This window comes from Octopus bimaculoides, chromosome 7 (genome assembly GCF_046866305.1).
Source record: "Octopus bimaculoides isolate indiv1 chromosome 7, ASM4686630v1, whole genome shotgun sequence".
NCBI lineage: Eukaryota > Metazoa > Mollusca > Cephalopoda > Octopoda > Octopodidae > Octopus > Octopus bimaculoides.
This window is the reverse complement of record NC_142934.1, coordinates 63,384,794-63,409,214: the sequence shown is the minus strand read 5'-3', so window position 1 is coordinate 63,409,214 and position 24,421 is coordinate 63,384,794. Positions and strand designations below refer to the sequence as shown.

General features: G+C 38.1%; 1 protein-coding gene across 3 annotated transcripts in view; it reads left to right on the top strand.

The window, feature by feature from the left end:
* Positions 1-16,783: 16,783 nt before the first annotated feature.
* The window catches only part of LOC106884525 (uncharacterized), a 38,902-nt gene continuing 31,264 nt past the window's right edge, over positions 16,784-24,421 (top strand). The window contains exons 1-2 of one of the 3 annotated variants that reach the window (XM_014911957.3): positions 16,784-17,048; positions 21,394-21,501. In XM_014911957.3, the coding sequence (XP_014767443.2) occupies positions 16,934-17,048; positions 21,394-21,501 (223 nt within the window). In that variant the 5' untranslated portion in view covers positions 16,784-16,933. Of the gene's footprint in view, positions 17,049-17,982; positions 18,003-18,986; positions 19,123-21,393; positions 21,502-24,421 lie in introns of those variants that run through there. The other 2 variants (XM_089355448.1, XM_089355447.1) reach the window with 2 other exon arrangements.

Below are 24,421 nucleotides of genomic sequence, written 5' to 3'. Positions count from 1 at the left end.
CTCTACTCACTTTCACATACAGAACTTTTCCTATAGTGTACTAACGATCTGGTATAATTGTCCACGTGTTATTGACTCTCTTTCTCTCTGCTGTAATAACATACACACACATGTATCACTCACATACACACTTTTCTTTGTACGACGGCCTGTCTTTGATTATGTTCTTATATGTCGCATTTACACTCTCACACAGACATACATCTTTAACGCTACAATAAATATTTCTGTTATTCATCTTATACGGTTGTGGTCTTTCATTACTGGTCATCTATGTTATCGACGTATAACATATCATCTATATCATCATTTGATATATCTATTTGTATGTTCGACCGTGTGACCCGTTTAAATAAAAGGAGTCCTGTTTTTCCATTCGTCACCATTTCTCCTTTTATGAGTTCGCACGGTCGTCCCTAACATATATATATATATATATATAAATTGTAAATCCCAAAAATAACAACAAAAATACAAAGGACTCAGAATCCTTTGTATCTTTGTTTTTATTTTTTGGATTTACAATTTATTCTTTCACCTCAACCACGAGCTGGCATACACAGGTGCTTACAATTGTCAAGTATTACCTCTAAATTTTACTTTACCTATATATATATATATATATATATATATATATATATATAGAGAGAGAGAGAGAGAGAGAGAGAGAGAGTAAAAGGACTCCATTCGGTCATGAAGAACCATGGGATTGCATCTAGAAAGTTCCCCTCCGAGGCACAAGTCCAGGTCAGGTTGTTTATGGAAGAACAGCAATCGCCCATGCATACTAGCCTATTTGCCTCATAACCATTTTTGTTCTTAATTAGTTTTGTGCTTAAAGGTTGTGGTTACACTTTCAGATAAATGTCACAATGAATGTAACAATAATGAATGAAGGTAATCTTTAAGCTTAACAGTCAGCCAGACATCCCAGTTGTCAGTAGTCAGCCTCACATTAGCTATCTTCAAGTTTGTCAGCTTACTAACAGCTAGTGCTATATTCCATTATTGCTCACGTGTGGATAATTATGGAATCGTGTGTGAATATTATTCACGTTTTTTATTATTGTAAATGAAAACTTGTTATTTTTCGTTTTTGTTTCCCAACCACATGGTTCAAGGTTCAGTCCCTTTGCGTGACACATTGGGCAAGTGTCTTCTACTATAGCCCCAGGCTGACCAAAGTCTTGTGAATGGATTTGGTAGATAGAAACTGAAAGAAGCCAGTCGTATATAATAATGCATGGCCGCAGTCAAAGGACTGAAACAAATAAAAGAGTATGTGTGTGTGTGTCCTCCACCCACCGCTTGACAAACGGAGCTGGTGTGTTTACGTCCCCGTAACTTTAAGCTTGGTTCGGCAAAATTGATTGATAGAATAAGTACCAGGCTTTAAAAAATAAGTACTGGGATCGGTACATTCGACTACAAATTCTTCAAGGCGGTGCCCCAGCTTGGCCGTAGTCTAATGACTGAGAGAAGTAAAAGAAAATTCCTCAACACATTATGAAAATATTTTAAGAATCCTTAAGCGATTTTATTGACTCAACGTTATCTTTAATCGTTATCTTCAAGGTAGTACCCCTGGCATGGGCTGTGGCCATACTGGGGTACCGCCTTGAAAGGTTTAGTCGAACAAATTGACATTAGTACTTATTTTAAAGTCAGGTACTTATTTTATCGAAACTTTTGGCCGAACCGCTAGATTCACAAGGCACGGGTCATCCCGGGGTTCTGCGAAACCACATAGTTGCAAAGCGAGCATCTGAACAACACAGCCATGGCTGCACATATGTTATGCAAGAAGGTTTTAGACAAACAAATCGACCCTAGTACTTATTTTTAAGTGAGGTGCTTATTCGGTCGAATCACTTTGCCGAACCGCTAAGTTCACAAGACACTGGTCTGTTTAGGGCTACGCAAAACCACATAGTTGCAAAGCGAGTATTTGAACAACATAGCCATAACTGCGCATATGTAATGCAAATACAAAGTATATTTTCAGGTTATAATCGAATAGTAATTTTATTAACTACAGAAGGCAAAGTTGAGCCCAGTGATATTGGAGTCTAGAACGTAAAAGATTGTTAAAAAAGATAATGATTTCTCACTCTGACAGCTGCAAATTAGTAAATTGACACCGACCAGCACTACCACCATCACCCTTTCCCTAATATAAGCTTCGATTTGACCTTTGCCGTATTTAATACGCCGAGCATGGCTTGACAGATCAGTTATTTTGTTAAATTTCTGCTACTTCTGTTTGTAACTGGCTCTACAATTCTAACAAAAAAGACAAAAATATAATATTAGTTTCAAGTTTCAGAACAAGGCCAGCAATTTCGAGGGAGCGGGTAAGTCGATTACTCAAACCCAGTACTTTACTGGCAATTAAATTTATTGAGAATGAAAGGCGTAGTGGCAGAATTTGAACTCGGCACGTAAAGACAGAAGAAATGCAGTTAATTATTCCGCTCGGCATGCTAAAGATTTTGACAGATTGTTGCCTTAAAGACATAATTTTGGTTTCAAATTTTGGCACAAGGCCAGAAATTTTGTGGAGAAGGGGATACGTCGATTACATCCACCCCAGTACTCAACTGATATTTATTTTATCGACCCCGAAAGAACGAAAAGCAAAGTCGACCGCGGCGGAAATTCGAACTCAGAACATAAAGACAGAAGAAATGCCGTTAAACATTTCGTCCGGCGTGCAAACGATTATGCGAGCTTGTCGCCTCAATGAAAAATATAATAGTGATTTCAGATTTTGACGCAAGGCCCGAAATGTTTGTGTAGGAGGCCAGTCGATTAGATCGAACCCTGTACGCAACTGGTACTTAATTTATCGACCCCGAAATGATGAAAGGCAAAGTCGACTTCAGCGGAATTTCCAAGTACACCTCCGTAATTTTTTTTTTATCACTGTGGATAAATGCCAGCAATGACCTTCTCGGGCTCTTCAATATTTTAATTTTTAAACAGACACAATCGAGGCAGAGAGTGGGGTTGCAAAAAATTTTCAATTTCTCAAATTTTCTTTTTTATAGTATATAGTCGCAGCAGTGGCTGTGTGGTAAGTAGCTTGCTTACCAACCACATAGTTCCGGGTTCAGTCCCTCTACGTGGCACCTTGGGCAAGTGTCTTCTACTATAGTTTCGGGCCGACTAAAGCCTTGTGAGTGGATTTGGTAGACGGAAACTGAAAGACACTCGTCATATGTATGTATATATATATGTGTGTGTGTATGTGTGTGCGTGCGTGTATATGTGTGTGTGTGCGTATGTGTGTGTGTTGTTTGTGTGTGTGTGTGTGTATGTGTGTCCCCTCCCAACATCGTTTGACAACCGATGCTGGTGTGTTTACGTCCCCGTAACTTAGCGGTTCGGCAAAAGAGGCCGATAGAATAAGTCGATTTGCTCGACTGAAGACAGTGCTCCAGCATGGCCGCAGTCAAATGACTGAAATAAGTAAAAGAATATAAGAATAATTGTATTTATGGTGAAAAATAGTGAAAAACATCAATACATGCAAGAGTGATAAAGAAACGAGGAGGGTTATCTTTGATTGTGCTAGAAACAACAGCCAAATCGCCCTTAAATCACTCTTTTCCCTCTGAAAATATTAAGAATTTTTAAAAAATTATTTTTACCGAAAATGCTCTTCCAATGGTTTTGAAGTACAAAAAAATTGGCCAAAGTAGGTCCGAAGTGGGATGGTGAGGGAAGCGGCATTTCAAAACTTTTTTTTTTTTCATACACAGATGCCCCCCCCCCCCACTTCAACCCCATCATTTCGAAGACTGTGGTTTAAAAAAAAGTGGGGAAATTCACCGAAAAATTTTCCCCACAAATCTATATCTATAAAAGAGAGGATGTGTGTGTGTGTGTACGTGAATGTAGTTTATGCACGTCCACAAATTAGCACACATGTCGCTCCAATTTTAAGAGGACATTGTTCATGACCCTACCTGCGTTTTCGTCAACTTTTTCTCTCAGAGGCACCCGCGTATAGCTGTAAAAATCGATAAACTTTTACCAATTTTGAAGTTTGTTGACATGGCGAAGTCAAATCTGTGCGTACGCGCGTGAAGGAGAGAGGGAGAGACAGACAGACAGAGAGAGAGAGAAAGAAAGAAAGAAATAGTGTGTTTGTGACAGTGGGGGGGGAGATACAGTGTTTGCTAGCGTCCCCCAAAAAAATGAAAAATGTGGGTAAGGCAGACAGAAATCAAAGCAACTTTTTCTAAGCAAGACAGAGTTTACTTTGCTAGCGTCTAAAAAAAAAAAAAAAAAAAAAAGAAGTTGAAAGAGAGGCAGAAAGCGTATTAGGAATGAAAATATAGTTAAGACAGAGTAAGTGTAAAATGTAAAAGGCATTTTTTTTTTCTTAAACACGAGATATAGTTTAAAATATACGATGTTTTTGAAAGACACTATATTCTATAATGAGATTATATATACTTTCTCACACAACAATTCAAATATATTTATTTTAAATCATTTATTTGTTTTAAATCGTTCATCTTTCTCCCACCTCTCACTCTCACACATACGCACATATACTATTTTGGGAGCGAAAGAGTTTTGTTTATATTTCACAACTATGAAACAAAAATGTAACAATTTGTCAATCCCCCCCAACCCGTTTTTCGGACCACAAAAAGGGTTTGGTAATTTTTCAGATTAACACCCGCACGATTTCCACAAGGGTGTTACGGTTAGGGTTTTAGGGTGAGGGTTAGGATTAGGGTTAAGGTTAGTGTTAGGGTTAGGGTTAGGATTAGGGTTGGTGTTAGGGTTACGGTTTTAGGGTCAGGGTTAGGGTTAGGGTTTAGGGTTAGAGTTAACCTAGAAGGGACAGGCCCCTTATTTTTTGGTTAAGGCTGTTGGTAAGTTTTATTAAGTTACTCCAATTCACATCCCCAGTGCAAACCTTCAGATCAACCCTTTCCTATGCAGATCTCTAATGCAACTTTAAAAAAAACACAGTCAATGAGTGGAAATAACCAATAAACTGATTCCTTATGGGATTTCCCAATCAAATTGCCAGCAAACCATTTTCAACCAAACCAATTTCAACGGATTTCGCTCAAATCTGATGTCCATGTTACTTATTTTGGTTTGAAATAAAGCACTTGATCACTTAATAATCCTAGCTTAATCCCGAGCAGCGCCGGGCTATACTGCTAGTTTCTTTATAAACGTAATCTATGCCGTTTGAAAGGGATTCGTATAAATTTTCATTAAAAGATACCCAACTTCCTTAAAGTTATGAGGGGAAAAGTTAGATCGTGTGAATTTTCCAAAACTTCTCTCTCCATCCCCTCGGAAAAATTCTATCCCATAAATCCCTATATACTCTGAAGCTACAACATCTAAGCGGTATTTATAGAAAATTCTATTAAAAAGTATCCATTTTTCTGGATGTTAAGAGGCAGCAAAGTCGGGGGCGTACACATCTGTAGTAATGCCCTTTTATTTATACGATTTTTTTCATTTCATGTTTATTTCATTCATTATTTGCAATGTTCTCTCCCAGCCCCCCTCTATCTCTCTCTCTCTCTCTCTCACACACACACACACACACACTGCAAAGCTTGCAGATGGGCTACTGAATTGTAATCTCTATGTTGCTTTTAGGGGAAGGTAAAACTTGACAAATTGTTCTCCCTCTGTTCTTGGACTACCGTGATGTTAGCTTAAAAGTGAGAGATTATAACTGTGATAAAATAATGAAAGTAATATTTACTAAGCCAGTGAGCACTTTTATACAATGAAATAATTAGACGTAAAATATAAAAATTATTAGAATTGGGAATCAAATGTGAAAATATTATCAACGGTCTAGCAGAAAACCGCGCGGAGGGCGGTCTTTCTGCTATTATATATATATTCTAAATGAAAGCAGTTGTCAACACCTGCAAAACCCAATTACGTATTTTTGAGGAAACAGTAAGAAATGTTTCAGCTTCGCAAAAACACCAAGCGTGTTACATACAGAGATGTAACAGCCTTAATTGAGGAGGTAGATTTGATAATACTATAATACAAGTTGACGAATCGAAACAGAAAGGGAGGCAAGCACTGATGTAGACTAAAACGCTCAAACCACTCATTGCAACAGTAAGTATGGCTACAAAAGCTCTGCAAAGTAATATCAGTATAATCATATTATTAGAAGTCAAAAGCAACGCTTCGACAGTGGGGACAAACTTAAATATTTAGCAAAATTGGCAAAGCTAAGCGGATACATGTTGTATAAGCTTCTTAAATATTAGTCTGGTGCCATTACATATCTACAAATGAAATAAATTATGCAGCAGGATTATTGGCATTTATGCAAATCTGTTTTATAAAACACAATGCACCTACGATAATAGAAATAAATAAAAATCTGTTACTTGGATATACATTTAAAGTAATCGTTACATATAGCCGGCCAGGAATTTACCATTATCGATCTACTATTGTTCTTATCAATATAGGAGACACCATAGATCTACTGCTTGGAGGCACGTAACCAATTTACTAATGGGGCTAAGAATACACTCATGGTAAGGTTGTGGGAAAAAAAACGAAATTCTTCGAAGCAAAACCCCTTCGGGGCGTAATAGAGTTATCTCTCTTTGATCGGTTCCAGTTGTCTCCTAAAAGGGTCAGTTTATGTACGATTTCCGTTCACTCGTCAGCAAGCGAGAAATTCCATGTCTTCAATATAACTGTTTCTCTCATGTGGGCACCGGTTAAACATCTCACTTTTGGAATTTAAGGAGGCCCCCGAGTCAAGCAAATTTTTGAAGATCCTTGACCTCTCGGTCAAGCAAAGTTTGCATCGTCTGCTCCCGTTGGAGTATGGTCGAGGCTGTTTCAGAAAAATGGTGCATGGTCTTTCCTCGTCTTTTAAATGCCATATGCAGTTGGCCAAGGACGTAAATTTGCGCCTCTCTAGGTTCCCCGAGTGTGCTCTTTGCAAATCTATGAACTACTTACTGACCGATTGTATACATACATACATACATACATACATACATACATGCATGCATATGGTGATTGCTTCATCTTTGCAGATGATTGCCGTGTCCCCATGTAGCCCCATCAAACATCATCAGCTCCAAAAGTCCGTCCATGACCCTTAAGGTGTTTTTTTAAGTCCAACATTAGATTCGCACGGTCTGCAGCAAGCGTGACAGACAAAAGATGTGCCCTCTATTAGATTTATTGGGTCAATTTGTGGGATGTCATTCTTATGTACCCTTATATGCGTTTTAAGACCAGATATTGATTTGCAGATCTTTTTACCACACATGTTGTCTCACCTAGCATTGGAGGGATAGAGCTGCATACAGTTGGCATTTTATGTGATTTTAAATGAGTGACATACCCAGATTTAGAGAGCAGTAGACGACCACACAAGTCACAAATCCAGCTCATTATGTTCTTATTGATGTTCATACTGTGGCCTTTTCGAAGCTGATGTTTAAGTTTTCCATGATCAAGACGTCTCTCTTCAAACATTCTGCAGCCTTCCTTCACATATCCTCTCCAATTACCCATCTTTAAAGCAAGCACTTCCCAGTTTTAATCTTCAAGCTGAAAATCTTTAAGGTTGTTTTTAATGCAATCTTCATATCTTATTCTTGTTTTGTGATGAGGGCGTTTCCCAGTGTGAAATTGACTGTAAAATAGTTGTTTTGAGTGTTTCCTCATTCATGCGCAGAACATGGTCTACCCAATGTATTTGAGACGATATGATGGTAGATTCAATGCTCGTGCAGCCAGCATCTATAAGAATTTGTGTGTCAGGTATTTCCGGTTGCCATTTGATGTTTAGGATTCTTCTTAAACACTTCTGGTAAAAATGTTCAAGAAAATTAAGGCGCATACGATGTATTATCTACGTTTCCTAAGAGTACAGCAGAGCACTTAGAACGCAGACCTTGTACACACTAATCTTGGTCTTGATATTGACGCCATGATCTGCCCACACACTTTTCTAATTTTCCAAAGGCCTTCTGAATGCGCAGGTGTATTTCTGCATCCAGTGAATCATCCCTTGATAATGTACTACCCAGGTAAACAAAAGTGTCAACTACACTCAACCTAGTTTCATGCACCATTACATTTGGCTCGATATATACTTCCCCTGGTGATGGGGTGAACATCACCTTGGTTTTTTTTAAAATTAATTTCCATACCGAAGGCATTAAAAGATACTGCAAAACAATTCATGATGTGTTGCATGTCATCCTGAGAGTGAGCCAAAAGGTCAACATCGTCTGCATACAAGAGTTCTCTAATTAATATTTGGAACACCTTGGATTTGAAATTGATCAATAGGTCAAAGATCCTTCCTGTAGTTCTAATTTCCAATAGAATACCCTTTGTACAGTCCTGGAATGCATGAGTCAGTATCACAGCAGAAAATATTGAGAACAGCGTGTATCAACTGGGATTTCATTGGACAATTTCCATTCAAGACAACCCGAGCCTTCATATTTCTGTGCAGTCGAACGAACATATCAATAAACTTTGGTGGGCACCCTATTTTCCCTAATATTTTCCACAGTGCATTTCAGTTCACCGTATCAAAGGCCTTTATCAGATCAACAAAAACCCTGATACAGAGGAACTCGCTGCTCAATACATTTCTCCTGAGTTTGCCTTGCAGAGATCATATCAATCGTCCCTCTGCCAGATTTTTTGTGATTCAGGGATTACTGTCGGATAAATGTCCTCCATCAACCTGTTCAACAATTATCTAACAAGTACTTTGTCCGCAGATTCGAACAAGTGATGCTACGATAATGATCGCAGATTCCTTTATCCCCATTGCCTTTAAACAAGGTCACTAAGATATTATCTATCCAATCTTGTGGTACAGGAGCTCCATCCCAGCACTCTGTGATGAGATTAAATATTGTTTGTGTTATGTTCTTATTATCAACCTTTAACAGTTCCACAGGAATTCCATCTGATTCAGGTGCCTTACATACGTTTAACTGGTTGATGGCCATTTTAACCTCATAATTTGGTAATCGATCCATTTTGAAATTTACAACACATTAGGTGATGCCATCTAGCACATCATGATCAACTGATGATGGATTATCAAATAAATCGGTGAAATGTTCTTGCCAACGTTTAAGGATTTTCTCTGACTCCTTGATGACTGCAGTATTGTCTTTGGATCTAATGGGAACAATACACGAAGTTGTTGGACCATATACGACACGCAAAAGACAGTTAGTTTTAAATCCTTTGCGTCATAAGCCCTTTGAATATCTTCAGAGATCTTCAACCACCACTTATTTTTAAGCCTTCTCAGCTCAAGTTGTAAGGTGGGTTTATATTCTTTATATGTCTTTTTACATACATACATACATACATACATAATACATACATACACACACACATACATACATACATACATACACACACACATACATACATAAACACACATACATACATACATACATACATTTATGCATGCATGCATACATACATACATACATACATACATTCATGCATGCAGACAGATAGATAGATAGATAGATAGATAGATAGATAGATATGAAATGTCAGAGTCAGCAGTTGTAACGATAAAATTTGTTGTTATAACGGCATGTTGTAGGATGTGAAAGATGAACAATGCATGAAGTTTTAAGAAAGTATTTATTTACCGTTACGTTGAAAATGCCTTGCCTCGACGGGCAGGTTATAAAATCCGAGAGCAAGCGAAAGAAAGTTAGATGTTGTAGAATTTTTCTTTGTATAGTTTTGTGAACACGTTCTCTTTGCAGTAAGCCACCAATAGCGATAGAATGACGTTGTAAGAGAACAGATATAGAGCTAGTGAAAGTTGTAGGGTTGTGGTACGTTGTCTCACAGTTGCTGACAGTAAATTTCATTTCTCTTGCTGACCATTGTCTTTAGCGTTCCGCTCCCTAACTGATGATAGCTATCTGTGACTCGGTTATCATTCGCTAACTAACTTATTGAGTTGTCACGAGCCGATTGACTAACTAATTCTTTATTAGTCAATGAATGACATACAGAGAGGGGACAATACAAAACATTTAGGTTTGTGTTATATGGACTGTTGGATATGTGTGTCACTGTGGTTCGTCTGAGTTCATTGTTTCATTGTTGTTGTCTTGTGTGAGTCTTCCGAGGGAAATACAACAGAGTTTATTGGCGTCGCCGATAGGATACATGCTTACTTTACCGTAAAATTATTCATCGTAATAACAATGGCTGAAAAACAGACAGTAGAACTTATTAAATTGTTTAGGGAACAAATGGACAAGCAAATGCAACAACATAAGAGAGATATGGATGCTCTGTTAAAACTGTTTGGTGCTCGACAAGTTGAAGGCGATTTTAGTGGCTATTTTTCAGCTGCTTCGACAATGGTGTCGATTCCACCATTTGCTGCATTTGATTCAGCGACAGAACTATGGCCTGATTACTGGTCAAGATTCCGTACGCTTGTGGCTGCTAATGCTGTACCTGAACAACGCATAGCACATGTGTTCCTGACCAATCAGACCGCTACTGTTTACAAGCAACTTGCTAATCTGGCTACCCAACAAAATCCGCCTAAAGATATCAACAACTTGACAATGGACGAAATCGTTGACTTCATGAAAGAACAGTTCGACCCAACACTTTTCATTGTGAGAGAGCGTTTCAAGTTTTGGAGTGATATGCAGCGGAAGCCAGGCGAAACTCTCCAGGAGCTGGCAGCACGTATACGTCAGGATGCAGCTACCTGTGATTTTCCAGCGATCACCAACCCACAGGATGAAGCTCTGAGACAGAGATTCATATGTTCAGTCAATAATGAAGCGGTTCTGAAGGCACTTTTTAAGATAAAAGACACAGAACTAGATTTTGCCTGTGTTGTCCAAGTTGCCATTGAGACTGAAGACGCAGCAAAGGTTGCAAAAGAAACTGTCTACGGTTCCAAAACCAAGCAGGTGTACAAGGTCCAACAGAACAAGAACAAGTATAAGAGTCCTCAAAAGAAACATCAGCAGTCTTATTCCACAAACCAGGAGAAATGCTACCGATGTGGAAAGGCCCACAAAGCGACAGAGAAACCAAATGTCATTTTTGTGACAAAAAAGGACATTTGCAAGCGGTATGTAGAATAAAACAACACCAGCAATGCAATGGCTACTCACAAACTCCTGTGAAAAGAATCACAAAAGCTGAGCTGGTCAAGGCGATCCTAGGCGAAGTTTCCCAGGATGCTCATAGTTTAATTGTGCCAATAACAATCCAGAACAGACTGCTCACAATGGAATTGGACACTGCTACTACAGGCAATTTTGTTTCCTTGTCAATCTGGAAACAACTTGGAAGACCAAAGCTGCAAGATGTCAAGCATCGCTATGAATCTGCCAGCAAGCACAACCTGCCTGTTCTAGGAACTTTCATGGGCCAAACCAAGGATCCAACAACTGGTATGCAGGATCTTATACCTTACATAGTCACCAAGATCTCTGATCTTAATTTGCTGGGTCGGAATGCTATCCAGACTCTGGGAATTTCCGTGGACACTGCTCTAGGTTTGAAAAGCATAGACAGCCAAGCCAAGAGGGAAGGGGCTGAAGTGATGTATCCAAAGACCTCAAATGAGCCCTATGTTTCCCTGCAGCAAGATTGTCACAACATGTGTGATGAATTTCCAGATCTTTTCAAGCAAGAATTGGGATGTCTCAAGAACTTTGAACTGGAAGTGAAGTTCAAATCAGACGCAACACCAGTCTTTCACAAGGCACGTCCGGTCCCGTTTGCTCTTCGTGATGACCTAGCCAAAGGTTACGAAGAAGGCATCGCCAAGGGAACCTGGAAGCCAGTTCAGTTCAACGAATACGGAACGCCAGTGGTACCAATTCGTAAAGCACACGCTTCAAGCAACCTGAAACCCAAACTACGAATTTGTGGTGACTACTCTGTGGGAATCAATGACCAGCTTGCTGATCATAGTCATCCAATGCTACTCTCTGCTGAACTGATGCAGAAACTCGGAGGTGGATTCGGATATACAAAGATAGACCTTGCTGATGCCTATAATCAGATCAAGCTGGCTCCAGAGAGTCAACGCAGACTTGCACTCAGCACTCACCGTGGAGTACTCCTGCAGCAACGACTCCCTTTCGGAATCAAGTCAGCACCTGGTTACTTTCAGGAGATCATGGAAAACCTGACCCATGACCTACCTGGAGTGGCCGTCTTCCAGGATGACATGCTCGTCAGTGGGAAAGATGCAAACAGTCACCTAAACAACCTAAAGTGTCTGCTCACACGTCTAAGCGACAGTGGACTCAGATGTCGCCGTGAAAAGTGCCAGTTTGCACTACCCAGTGTAGAATACCTTGGACACATTTTGTCGGCTGAAGGGATCACGAAGGGATCCAAAGTTGAAGCAGTCTTAAAGATGCCATCTCCAACGAACGAATCAAGCTTGAAATCTTTCCTCGGTTCAGTTCAGTTTTATGGAAAGTTTATCCCAAACCTAGCCAGTATAGCAGAGCCACTCTATTGCCTTACAAAAAAGTCAACTATTTGGAAGTGGGGAGATGAGGAACAGTCAGTTTTTGATCACTTGAAAAATGTACTTTCATCGTGTCAAGTTCTGATACACTTCGATCCAAACAAAACTTTGGGACTGGCTTGCGACGCATCAAACGTTGGTATTGGAGCAGTCCTGTTTCACCGCTATCCTGATGGAAGTGAGCGCCCAATATCCAATATGTCCAAGACTCTCACTTCTGCACAGCGTAACTATAGTCAAATTCAAAAGGAAGCCCTAGCTATCATATTTGGCTTGCAGAAGTTTTACCAGTATTTGTACGGTCGTAAATTCGTACTCGTGACTGACCACAAGCCACTGACATCACTATTCAGTCCGAGGAAAGGGACGCCACTTCTCACTGCTAACAGACTAGCACGATGGGCCCTGTGGCTGAACCAGTTTGACTACACCATTGAATATCGGAAATCAGCAGATCATGGCAATGCTGATGCCCTCAGTCGCTTGCCATTCGGTGATGATAACGACTTTGACAGAAAGGTCAGGGAAAGAGTCAGGGAAAGATCCAGTGATATCAACAGTGATGCGCTACGTCCGTGAAGGCTGGCCACCAAAGAACATGGAGATCAATGACGAAGTCAACAAGTTCCGTAAGTTATCAAACTCACTTAGTATCTGCCATGGATGCCTTATACATGGATCTAGAGTTGTGATTCCACATAGCTTGCAGCCAAAGATCCTCAATCTTCTGCATCTTGGACACTTTGGCATGGAACGCATGAAACAACTAGCAAGAACTGCTGTTTATTGGCCTGGTATCGATGCTGTTATAGAGATAGCCAGTCGACGATGTGATTCGTGTAACGAACATCAAAGGCAGCCATCTAAGCCTCCAGTTCACCCATGGATGTTACCAGAAAAGCCGTGGAGCCGCTTACACCTAGACCACGCAATAAATTTTATGGGTAGAGATTGGTTGGTGATCACAGATGCTTATTCCAAGTACCCATGCATTCATCCTACTTCCTCCACGTCCTCCAAAGCCACTTTAAATCTGCTTGAGGAAGACTTTGCGCACTTCGGATTTCCTCACACATTGGTCACCGATAACGCACCAACTTTTACGTCTGAGGAGTTCCAGAGCTGGTGCAAAGAACGTGGGATCACACACCTGACAGGGGCACCTTACCACCCAGCTACCAACGGAGCAGCGGAACGTTTGGTGCAGACCTTCAAACAAGCTCTGAGGAAGTCTTCTCTTCCGCCGACAAGAGTTTTTGATGCAGTACCGGAGAACACCGACATCCTGTGGATTCTCTCCAAGTGAACTTTTGAATCACCGGCAGATACGAACAAGGACTGATTCTCTGCTGCCATCGCCAGCACACATTGCTCAAGGCAAACAGTCTAAGGAAGCATACAAGTCTCAGGTGACTCCAAGCTCGGCTGATGTCGCTAAAGTTATCAGGCAGTACAAGGCCGGAGATCCTGTGTATGCACTATACTATGGACCTCGCCGAGACAAAGATCCCCGGTGGGTACCAGCAATCATTAAGAAGTCATTGGGTACTCGCTGCTTTAACGTGAAGGTCATACCTCATGGCCCGATGTGGAGACGACACTGGGAACAGCTGAGACCGCGGTACACAACTGAGGAAGACAATGAACCTGGTGATGCAGAAAACACTGTATTTCAATTTGTAACAGATCACCCGATGGAGATCTCGGAAACTGTGCCACTAACTCAACGACAAACCAGACCCAAGATCATGTTACCCGTTCCAGAGTATGGACCAGACAACCCAAGACGATCCAAGAGAACCCGTAAAACCCATGAGAGACTTTGCTGTTGATATTTCTTGTGTAGCATCAATTTCAGTGGGGAGGTGTTATATGGACTGTTGGATGTGTTGTTCGTCTGACGTCTCGTGTGTCCATATGGTTCGTCTGAGTTCATTGTTTCATTGTTGTTGTCTTGTGTGACTGTCGTAGTAGAATGGCGGACATGACTTTTGTTTATTCATAACGAACATTGGGTGAGTGCGTTCTTTGTATGTAATTGAATAATAAATGTAATAATTAAATTGGACAACTCGTTGTGTTATCTCTGCGAGTCTTCCGAGGGAAATACAACAGTTTGGGAGTTATGACTTAATGGAAATCGGAATATGAAATATCGGAAAAATGAAATCAAATGGTATAATCAAATCGAGAATCGTATAAAAATTTCTGTGATCATATTTTCGGGTTCGTGTTCGACCCGCCCGTGTTTTTTTTTCTTTTTTTTTTTGTCTTTTTGCTTGGAGTTCTTGCTTTTATAATTACCCAGAAGGATAGACATATCGTTGAGAACAATGGGCTTCGTTGGCGGTACTGTGATACCTCTGTTCTAGCTTTTGGTGAAGTAGAAGACGTTAGAAAGGGTCAAGTGGTGAAGACATTATTTCGGCCTAGCTAAGGTAATCTGGAAAATGTAAAAGTGCTGTCATTGTGAAAAACTATTGTTTTACCGTGAGAAAAGTTCTGTTGAGCTGTTAATTTAAATTTCGCTATGGTGGATCAAATCCACTTCATGCTTGCAAGATTCACTACATATATATAGATGCAGGGGGAACTGTGTGGTAAGAAATTTGCTTCCCAACCGCATGGTTCCGTGTTCAGTCCCTCTGCGTGACATCTTGGTAAAGTATCTTCTACTACTGTCCCGGGTCGACCAAAACCTTATAAATGGATTTGATGAATGAAAACTGAAAGAAGTTTGTTATGCGCGCACATAAATATGTGTGTGCTTATATATGTATGTGTTTTTTGTGTTTGTCTCCCACCATCGCTTGACAATATGTGTTGGTTGGTTCACATCCCCATAACTTAAGCTATTAGCAGTTCAGCAGAAGAACCGATAGGACAAGTACCAAACTTCAAAAACAAAACTTAGTTCTGATGTCAATTTGTTCGACTAAAACTCTTTAACCCATTACTTTCCATAATTCTATTAACTGGAATGTTTTTATGAAACTTTGATTTCTAGCATAAAAGAGCCTTAGAAACACGCTGGAATGATCAAAATAACATTTCTAAATAACATTTTAAATAGAAATAAGCGAGATATTGGGTGAAAAATTAGCAAACCTCATTTGAATATCAGAAAAATATACCTAGTAGATATAGCAAAAAGGTTAGATAGGTGTAAATATTGACAGATAATTACGAAATTTGTAATTTTTAAGTGATCTCATATGAGATCACTGGTAGGTAATGGGTTAAGACGGTAACCCAGCATGGCTACAGTCCGATGACTGAAACAATTAAAAGATCAATGATAAGAGCTGCAAATTTCCTGTTATTTCTCTATAGATATTCTCCTTTGCCCAATTTGATGATAAGATATTCGCATCCAGCGAGGAGCTGATCTCGACTGCAGCACATGATTTTTGCTTCGTCTCAGAATAATATCTGATCTATTGCATTTATATCGGATTGCTGCGTGTCACTGAAATGATCTACCAATAGCCTTCATATGTACATGTTCGTAGGACTAGTTATCAACCTGAAGTCACTCTTAATGTCATAATCTAGGACGACGTTAAATGTTGAAAACACACACAAATAAGCACACTCACAAATACAGACAACCACACACACACACAAATATACACAAATACACACATACATACAAATACATACATACATATGCACACACACACACACACACACACAACGCTCACATATAGACTTACATAACACATACACACACGCGCGTGCGCGTGTATGTGTTATGTATATTTATCTGCGCTAATGTCCTATTACAAGTAATATTGAGTTACCCCCTTGACACCATAACTACTTTTAGTGAATCTTCTGGTCGGATAAATGATTTGGTATTCTTACAAATTACTTCTGTGCATCTGTTACATAAGTAAACAGTTTGTTTGAGATCTCACTGCACCTTTTGGGGCTATCAAAAATGTATATACGTAGTTGTTTCTTCAGAGTACGGGAAATAACTTCGTTACACTACATATTCGGTTGTATATAATCAGTCAACGTATATATATGTTGTTTTCTTTGCGTTTGTCTGTTTCTTATCCAGTATCCACGTGTTTATTCTAAATATAGAAGTATGTTCTTTGAATAATCTTAGTTTATTCGTAAAATGATTAATTAAACAGAATCTATTCTGAATCTGCAATAGAACGTCACGTCTTAATTTACGTAACTATGGCAACAACACTAAACGAAACCACTTCGCTTACTAATTATTGATTAAATTACTCGTTGAGTAGATAGACAGTATCAATTCGGCTTGTCGCCGGTTTACTCCTTGCTACCGGTGCAGTCTCAAAAACAAATATTTTTTGTTGTCATTTTTAAAGAGAATTCGAAACAGCCATGTGGCAAATGCTATTGGACTGGTTATGGATCGTATGGAATTTTATGTTACTTTATTATATCGGAGTGCGATCTTTATTCCAGGATGTTACCAATGAACGCAAGAAACCATCAGGTTTGATGCAAAACATTTATGTTTTTCTTTTCAGTGGATGGCATAATCGGTGGGTGAATAAAGTCGTACCGTATTTAGTCACGCCTCTTAACGTTGTGAATTCAAATCCCAGCGTGGTTGACTGTACCTAGCCTTCCAGTGTCGATAACATGAGTAATAATTATATCAATAAGCTGTAAGTGCGGGAACGAAATTTGCTAAATGGGTGCAAACCCAGCTCCAAACTTTTTTACAAACAAGATCGATTTTTTTTCAATCTTAATATCAAAACAAATACAGATGTAATAATAATTAATTATAATTGTACATCAATCAGATCAGTTAAATTCAACAGTAAGTCTTAAATCAGTCCAAAAACGTTTCTACGCTCGTTCGTTTTGGCGATGAAGTTTTTCAGGAGGATGTTCAAAACGTTTTAATTGTCCCACCAAAATTTTAGCGGGTGCGTTTGCATCTCTTGTTCTCGAACTTATCGTAGCCGAATATTTTGGCTGTGGCTTAGTAATATGCTAGAAACAAATTACTTTTATTTTTCATACTTTCTTTTAATATATTTACCTCTAGTCAACCAAGAAGAGTTTAACTTCACCAACGTTCGGTTCATTCTAGTGGTGATTGTACAACTTGTATAACTTTTGATAACGCATATCTATGGTCAAAGCCGTTTTAGTCATGTCCAACCTGTCTTATTTAAAAAAAATTTCTTCTCTTCTGGTAGTAAAGCACGATGTAAGGATGATCACTTTTATAGTTATGCCAAAGATTGAGTTACGGCACTATCATGCTATTAGCTGTCAGAAGTGAAAGTGCTCACTTTCTGACAGCTAATAGCATGATAGTGCCTGAGTTACTACATAAATCTTCGCGACATACCCTACACAATTGAGCGAAAGTAAAGAATATTTACACCTGGTGTTTAGGGTTAGCGTTTTTGTTAGGCCGAAAACGAGTAGTGTACGTATAATTTACCTCCGCCCACAATTGGACCCCAGCTCCCGAACATTTGTTTTCTCATAACTTTCAGAAAAATGGATATAGTTTAAACGAAACTTTTTACAAATATTTTCCAGGTGGTGTAGATTGTTATTATATCGGAATTTAATGTGAAAAAAAAGGATAAAAATGCTGGATGCACACATACATTGACACATAACACAATTGTTTCAAAGTTTGAAGTTTTATTTTGTATACATGTGATGTGTTTCAATATGTATGTGAGAGCGCCAACCATTTTTTAAAAAATTATATTCACTCTAAATTCTGATATAATCGTAATCTACACCGTCTGAAAGGTATTTATGGGCAATTTCATGAAAAAGTACCCATATTTCTGAATATTATGAGGAAACAAAATCTTGGGCGAGGAGCACGTTTGTATAGATAGGTATACCAGCAGCGTGCCTACATTTGACTTTCCTTCTACAGTTATGTTTCCTCATAAGTTTCAGAAAATGGGCATTTTTTTAATGAAATTTGCTACAAATACATTTCAGATTGTGTTGATTCTGATTATATAAGAATTTGGGCATTTTATTTTTAAATGTACAGATCTAGACAGGGGCTGTTTGGCAAGGTTCTGATGAGCTCTCACTTCCAGGGACAAATATAATTAGCCGACATCGAATTTTTGTTTTCTTTTACAAATTTATATGGTCTCAATGTGAAACTATTAACGGAATTCTAGTTTAAGCACCCCATATAACCCCTCACAACTTTTTTTTATTTATCAATTAATTAATTAATTTTTTTAAAACTTAAGTCAGGTCGAATTCTGAAAAGTTGTGCTGTATAGTGACCTGACTTAAGTTTTGTTTCTGACTTCTAAAAGTGATTTATTAGTTTGAAAACAAATTAAGATCAAAATTATATGATAATATTGTTAGAAAAAAATATTGTAAAAACAATTAGTTTTAAATTAATTTAAACGTACAACTTCTTGCCACAAAAACGAAGATGCGACAGTGCTGTCAAAGCTATCACATACCCTTCGACATTGAAATTCTCATATATACTCGAACGCGCTATGAGATGTGCAGTGTATTTCAGGATACCTGCCACCAAATTTCAAGCAGAAGTATAACAAAAGTTTTTCATTATGATTTGTGATTAAATTAATGAGTAAAGTTAATATTTATAATAAATTTGCCATTTTCGATGGGTGTGCAGCGCACACCCAGAATATACACCCCTGTGATTTTCTTAGTTATGTGCTTTGGCGTTTTATTTAAAATTTGATTAGTATTAATCTTAAATGCTTTTACAGTTGCAGAAATACGCGCTTTTAATTTAATTTTCAGTGATTACATACTGATTAATAACAAAATTCAAGAGCTTCGTAACCTGCGAGAGGCCTATGTAGCCTAGTAATAATGCCAAGGGAAGTTTTTTCCTAAATTTGAAGAAATATTTTTTTGCGATAAAACTATTTCCTGTATTATCGTTGTGTTTAATCTTCAAAGATTAAATGTATGTCTAATTTGAGTAGTACTAATGTTAGTCATAATATGGTCAGTGTGACAGCACACTCAATGGCAACAACTTCCATACGTTACTGGTGTGCGATTGTGTGTTGGCATGTGAAAAACAATGAATGTGTGCGACCGTGTTTTTCATTATTCAGCTACAAAAGAAAAATAAACATTAAAGAAATAAAAATTTTATACAGAACTTGCTGCACAAATACTTTCAATTCTCCGAGACCAAATACGATTGATTGCCCTGAAAATTTTTGCTAATTTGTGTTCTACAAACAGGAATTCATACGAGTATGAAAATATATTTTAAAAAAAGTTTTAAACCCCGCCAACCCACAAATCCTAAAAGTTCCACTCTTATTCAATTTCTTGTTTTTTTTTTTTAATCAGATTTTAAAATATGGACAGTCAGAATATTTTGCTTAAATCCCAGTAATGGACCACCCTTAGATATGCTTATGTGGAGAAAATATGAAGAACATTAATATACGTGAGAGTGACAAAGAAACGAGGAAGGCATCAAGTGGTCGTGAGATGTGCTAAAAATAACAGCTAAATTGCCCTTAAACTTTTTTTTTTTTTTTTTTTTTTTTTTTTTTTACATAATTGTATGAATTCCGTGTGTAGAACACAAGGTCATAAAACTTTCTTGAAAATACCAAAACATAAAAAAGTTGAGAGGTTACATGGGGTGCTTAAACCAGAATTCTGCCAAACTATCTTAATTATTAAGTCCCCACTTCTGGTAAAAGTGGTTTGTTAAAAGAAACAGTGATGTGCCGAACCAACTTAGTCTCAAAGTAGCATTTAGTTTGTCTTTGCATTTAAAGTCCAAAGTAACCAGGAATGAATTTAGCTCCCCAAATCCTAGTGTTGATAGAGCTAACTAACTCATACTATACCGTGCTTGATTTAATCAATCACACCATCTATAAAAGTGGGTACAATTATTAGGAAAAAAAGTTGTTATTAGGTGCAAGAATCTTGCTTCCCAACATGGTTCTGGGTTCAGTCCCACTGCATGGCACCTTGGGCAAGCGTCTTTTACTATAGTCTCAGGCCAACCAAGGCCTTGTGAATAGATATGGTTGATGGAAACTGAAAGAAGCCAGTCATATATATAGATGTGTGTGTATCTGTGCTTGTCCTCCCATCATCACTGGGTACATCTTAGTCAACAACAACTTGAATGGGCCATGATAACACAAAACGTGACTTAAAAATGACTTAACAGGTCCTATCAGGTGGTGCTATTAAGTTAGACATGGCCTGGGCCAATCTTTGGCCAAAACATATCTAAGTTATTTATTTGTGTGTGGGCATGGTTACTATCTTATCCCATGTTTAATATTGCTTTTGCTATGTCTCTCACTACAGGCATTTTATCAGCTTCCTGTCTTCACTTAAGCAATTTACATCCAGGATGATTACCAAAACAATTCTTTTTATGGACACACAATTACAATAATATTGATAATTATTATGATAATGATTGTAAGAATGGCAAGCAGGCAGAATTATAACACTCCATACAAAATGTTAAATAGCATTTCTTCTAACTTTTCACTTTTTAAGGTGGCGAGTTGGTTAACGTTTAGTGGCATTTTGTTTGTCTTTGTTCTGAGTTCAAATTCCACCAGGTTGACTTTGTTTTTCTTCCTTTCGGCACAGTGAAAAAGTACCACTTGAGTACTTGGGTTAATGTAATCAACTAGCTCCCTCTCCTAAAAAAATTTCAGGCCTTGTGCCTATATTAGAAAATATGATAATAAAAGTAATAAAGAGAATAATAACTATAAATGACATTATAGATATTTCTTTTTCAGTCATTTTTATAGATACTAATTAAATGAATTTGATCTACTTTCCAGCTTTGCCCCCACAACATGGAAGAGTTGCTATTGTCACTGGGGGAACCACAGGCATTGGCTACTACACCACAAAGACTCTTTGTAGTCTGGGAATGCATGTTATTATCGGTAAGTTCCTTTTAATTATCCCAATTACCAAAACAAACGGATCATCTTTAAGGTGCAACAAGGTGGCACTGCACAAAGCATCAAACCAGTTTATATGTTACAACCCTTATGAGGTAGCTTTTAAGTATCTGATTAGTTATATGCATGTCTTAAATCTGCTACTACTTAACAACAGCAACACTTTGTGATACTGAGACACTGAGTTTAAATCTAACCAATGACTGGCAAAACCTTTCCAAGGTTAGCAATAGAAACATTTATAATACTGAGAAAAAGGTTTGAAATGGACTTCTGATAATGCCTATAGTTGTCCATTGAGTAGAGTTCAATGAAAAAGGATAGTTCTCCTTCAATTCTGTCTGCAGATGACAATGATATTGGGAGTATTGTTGGTAAGATGGGAAATGATTATGACAAAACCAATATTTATTGTTCGATCTTTCAGTTAAACTGAGATTTATTGTTATTGTTTGTAAATATAGCAAAAACACAAAAAAGATCCTTGCAACACCTGGGTTTCCTGAATGGAAACCTATCTGCATACTAACTAGATTCAACATTGCTCAACTTTAGTGTTCAGAAGTTGGTGTTTTTATGATAGTGCTAAAAGGTTTATAATCCTTCCAATGGAAGATAAGCCTTATTCTAGAAAGTTCATGAACCCACATATTCACCCTGTCCATAACATTAGATGTTATGTAACACTGAATGTTATATCTACCCTCAAGGAAAGGTCACTATAGAAGATAATTAAACAAGAAATTACAAAGAAATAGCAATGAAGTCCTCCTTTGATATGCTTTCATTCATAATCTTCCATTAAGCAACCCCAACAACTTCTATGGTGGCAACTTGTAGTATCATCTATTTTAGGGACTATTTTATTTTTTTTGTCAATGTTTCTAAAAAAAGAAGGTATCAGATATTAATCTGAAAAATACAGCTTAAATTAGCCCCAGTGCTTTTGGACCTCGCTACAAGTATTCATCACTGCTATTAATCAGCTCTCTCTTCTAATTAGCTCCTTGATCACTTGAGCAAACGTACATGCTCTAGGTCAGGCATGGGCAACCTTTTTCAAGAAGTGGGTCACAGGAGACATAACTCATCATCACGCAGGCCACACTACTGAAAAAATAAGGTAATTTTTCATTAGTTGTGTCATTTAGAAACTCTCACAGGCCACAACTATTTTCCATTCTCCCCAACTATTTCCCATCTCTGGCCTACATATCTTAGCTCTTTGAGTACTTTCTACATTGTCCTTTGAACATAAGAACCCCGTCCTGTACTGGTGTCACAACAGAATGCCAAAAATGTGTACTCTCTCAGAGTGATGGGTGTGCAAAACGATATCTCTAGTGCTGGTGCTACAAAATGTGCCCAATACACCCTGATAAATGGTGGCCAGATGAGCTTAGAATGCACAGGATTCTGAGGTCCTACATCCAGTATACTCTGTAACATGGTTGGCAACAGGAAGAGCATCTAGTCATAGAAACTAAGCCAAATGATATTAATGCAATCATTACTCAATGAAAAGCAACAACATTCAATATGAAATGAGTCGAACCATGACAAACTTTCCAAAATCCCATTCCAGCTTGGAAGGTGAATGAGAGATGATGATGTGAATGTTGATGAGTAATCAGTTTGTCAAGTAATTAGGGCCTTGGAGGGTCAATGATGCATATTTTATTGTAGATGATGAATACATTGATGAGTTGTATCAAATTAACAATGGCCACTTAATTACATATAGCTGAGCCTTGACAGTTTACTCTGAAATTGTCCAGTTTACATCATCATTGTTTTTTTATGTTCACTTTTCCATGCTTACATAGGCCATAGGTCAGATGGAATTTGTTGAGGCAGATTTCCTACAGCTGTAAGCCATTTCTGTCATCAACCACCACCTGTTTCCAAGTAAAGTAATATTTCCCCATGGTCAAACATCTTTCTACAGAAGATTGGAAATGAAAGACATCACTTGTATGACAGTGACACTTGCTTACAGCTATTACATTATATCAAAGCAAGGAAGCACAAACCCATGTACATACCATATGCTTATAAATATATATATACATGGTGACTGAAAACTCATAGATAAATATGACCATTGTTGACAGATTGTCTTATCCTTGATGTTAACAACAATGTCTGTCAGCAGTGCCTGTGATGAAAATTCAATAACAGCTTTCACAACACTACTTAGATTCTCACCTACAAAGCCAAATAGTCCAGGAACAAACAAGAGCAAGATCTATGAGATGTCTGAACAAAGACCAGAGGTCTTTCACTCTCAGCTGTTGGATGGCTGTTGACTCTACTGAGCTTACTTGTCTTCTGACAGGTTTTATTTTGCACTCTGCAGGGTGTCCAATGAAGCCATCCTTCTTATTAAGTAGAGAGGGTAGGATTACCAGTTTAGTCATCGATGGTCAACCACGCAACAGGTTGTATTGAGTTGCATATTATATGTAGCACAAAAACCTGATACATATACATGTATACATATTTACATACAATGGGCTTCTTTCATTTTCCATCTACCAAATCCTTTCACATGGCTTTGTTTGGCTCTGGGTTGTAGTAGAAGACACTTGCTCAAAGTGCCATGCAGTGGGACTGAACTTGTGGGAAGCAAACCTTTTAACCATACAACCATGCATGCACCTCTTTTTGTAAGTGCTATCACAGCTAATCAGTTCAGTATGAAACACACCAATTGCTTTTTAGTGGTTTTTACTTACATTCCTTTGTGATGGCAAGAATGGAGTCTGGACTGGAGGTACAACAAGATGGTTGTAGTAAGATTTGAATAAATGAATGTTTCTAGAAGCTTTGAACCTTTCATAGTCATTCCATGCTGAGATAATTTATTTCACAACTAATCATGTAAGTTATAGTTGACAAT